General features: G+C 47.7%; 1 protein-coding gene across 1 annotated transcript in view; it reads left to right on the top strand.

Annotated features, from left to right (window-relative positions):
• The first annotated feature begins 1,493 nt into the window (after positions 1–1,493).
• LOC131950168 (uncharacterized) overlaps positions 1,494–2,781 on the top strand; it is a 238,073-nt gene continuing 236,785 nt past the window's right edge. Inside the window, exon 1 of the mRNA XM_059312221.1 lies at positions 1,494–1,684. Within this exon, the coding sequence (XP_059168204.1) occupies positions 1,494–1,684 (191 nt within the window). The remainder of the gene's footprint in view (positions 1,685–2,781) is intronic.

Consider the following 2,781-nt stretch of genomic DNA (forward strand, 5'->3'; position numbering starts at 1 on the left):
ACCACAAATGACACTACAAAGGTCATGGTGACCTCCTTGGTAAATAAATATTGTATGAATAATTCTGGCTAACTGTGTGTACATCTTATTTATGTACGCAGATCTGAATACCAAACACATAAATTGTGATCTCAATACATGCAGCTTTATGAATAGAGAGTGGGATATCTGAATGAAGGAGACTTAGGTCTGCCTCAACAGACTATGTAAAGTGAATGACTGGCAACATTTCATGGACTCCCCCCCCCCCCCCCCCCACCGACGCAAGTATGTAATAATTGTAGAACTTGTAGCGGTTGTGGTTGTTATTTGTATGATGACAGAAATTTATGTTTTGTCCAAAGATAACACAAAGATAACAGATAATAAAGATAGGATACTTGGAATGACAATCAAAGCTGACCAAAAAACTGTATTTCTCTAGATCAATATAGCAATTGGCTTGTGGGTGCTGGACAAATAAAATATAAATTACATTTTTTTAAATTTGTAGTGATTTCAGTTACATTGTTTTAATCAAATTAAATTTGAGAGGAAACTGTTTTTTTTTCTGTTTATTTTAAAACAATGATATTTTTTTCTGTTTTTGTAAGCTATGGTGCATATAAATTGATTAGCAATCGTATAAGTAATGCTAGATAAGGGTTAAATTATTTGTATCGAAAACCTATGCTAAGCTAAACCATATGATTTACCACATTTAAAAAAAACCTCTTACAATAACCAACATAAATTAAAAACGAATATAAAAATACTTTTAAAAATATCACTAAGATAGAGTAGATAAAGCTCTATGGTACCAAAACTGTAGAACCACAAGCCATCTTACACTACCACCCACTCACTCTGTTACCACACCTCTGCCTACCACCGACGCATCCCCCCACCATGCCCCCTCCCCCACCAACCACTTCTGTACATTGACCCCACCCAAAGGTCACAGAACACGCTCTGAGAGCAAGGCGTGTCACGTGTCTATCATGCTCTAATTATAGCAACAAGCCACGTGACAGACATCAGACCTGTCAGTCCGACATGTCACTACAGATAGCCTCTCCAACATAATGTGACAGATAGCCTCTCTTACATCTCATGACAGATAGCCTCTCTGATATGTCACTACAGATAGCCTCTCCGCCATAATGTAACAGATAGCCTCTCTAACATCTCATGACAGATAGCCTCTCTTACATCTCATAACAGATAGCCACTCCAACATGTCATGACAGATAGCCTCTGCAACATATGACAGATAGCCTCTCCGCTATGATGTGACAGATAAGCTCTCCACCATGTCATGACAGATAGTCTCTCCAACATATCGTGACGGACAGGCTAACAGAGAAGTTCTGTCCAACATTCTGGGCAAGCTAAATCTGTCCCACAATAGGATTTAACACGTTAATTATTACGTCACAATTTTTTTCTCCCTTTGTCTATTTTTAGCCTCGTGTCGAGGGGCCGTAACTCCACGACCGGCTCAAACTGGCTTGATGACGTCACCGGTGGCGGGAAGCCTAAGCCCCGGGGAGAGGCATCGGTCGGCCAGCCCTCGGTCCGAGTTCCTGGCCATCCCAGAGTTCGGCTCTCCCAACTACACCACCTCAGCCTCCAGCCCCACCAGCTTATCAGTGCCTGGGTCGTGGTGGGGGTTCGGATCCCTAGCCGTCTCTGGGGATTACAGGTGAGTAAATGGGGTGGGGGTTCGGATCCCTAGCCGTCTCTGGGGATTACAGGTGAGTAAATGGGGTGGGGGTTCGGATCCCTAGCCGTCTCTGGTGATTACAGGTGAGTAAATGGGGTGGGGGTTCGGATCCCTAGCCGTCTCTGGTGATTACAGGTGAGTAAATGGGGTGGGGGTTCGAATCCCTAGCCGTCTCTGGGGATTACAGGTGAGTAAATGGGGTGGGGGTTCGGATCCCTAGCCGTCTCTGGGGATTACAGGTGAGTAAATGGGGTGGGGGTTCGGATCCCTAGCCGTCTCTGGTGATTACAGGTGAGTAAATGGGGTGGGGGTTCGGATCCCTAGCCGTCTCTGGGGATTACAGGTGAGTCAATGGGGTGGGGGTTCGGATCCCTAGCCGTCTCTGGGGATTACAGGTGAGTAAATGGGGTGGGGGTTCGGATCCCTAGCTGTCTCTGGGGATTACAGGTGAGTAAATGGGGTGGGGGTTCGGATCCCTAGCCGTCTCTGGGGATTACAGGTAAGTAAATGGGGTGGGGGTTCGGATCCCTAGCTGTCTCTGGGGATTACAGGTGAGTAAATGGGGTGGGGGTTCGGATCCCTAGCCGTCTCTGGGGATTACAGGTGAGTAAATGGGGTGGGGGTTCGGATCCCTAGCTGTCTCTGGGGATTACAGGTGAGTAAATGGGGTGGGGGTTCGGATCCCTAGCCGTCTCTGGGGATTACAGGTGAGTAAATGGGGTGGGGGTTCGGATCCCTAGCCGTCTCTGGGGATTACAGGTAAGTAAATGGGGTGGGGGCTCGGATCCCTAGCCGTCTCTGGGGATTACAGGTGAGTAAATGGGGTGGGGGTTCGGATCTCTGGGGATTACAGGTGAGTAAATGGGGTGGGGGTTCGGATCCCTAGCCGTCTCTGGGGATTACAGGTGAGTAAATTGGGTGGGGGTTCGGATCTCTGGGGATTACAGGTGAGTAAATGGGGTGGGGGTTCGGATCCCTAGCCGTCTCTGGGGATTACAGGTGAGTAAATGGGGTGGGGGTTCGGATCCCTAGCCGTCTCTGGGGATTACAGGTGAGTAAATGGGGTGGGGGTTCGG

The sequence above is a fragment of the Physella acuta genome, unplaced genomic scaffold, assembly GCF_028476545.2.
Source record: "Physella acuta isolate Inbredline_101_S28 unplaced genomic scaffold, ASM2847654v3 ptg000741l, whole genome shotgun sequence".
Taxonomy (NCBI): domain Eukaryota; kingdom Metazoa; phylum Mollusca; class Gastropoda; family Physidae; genus Physella; species Physella acuta.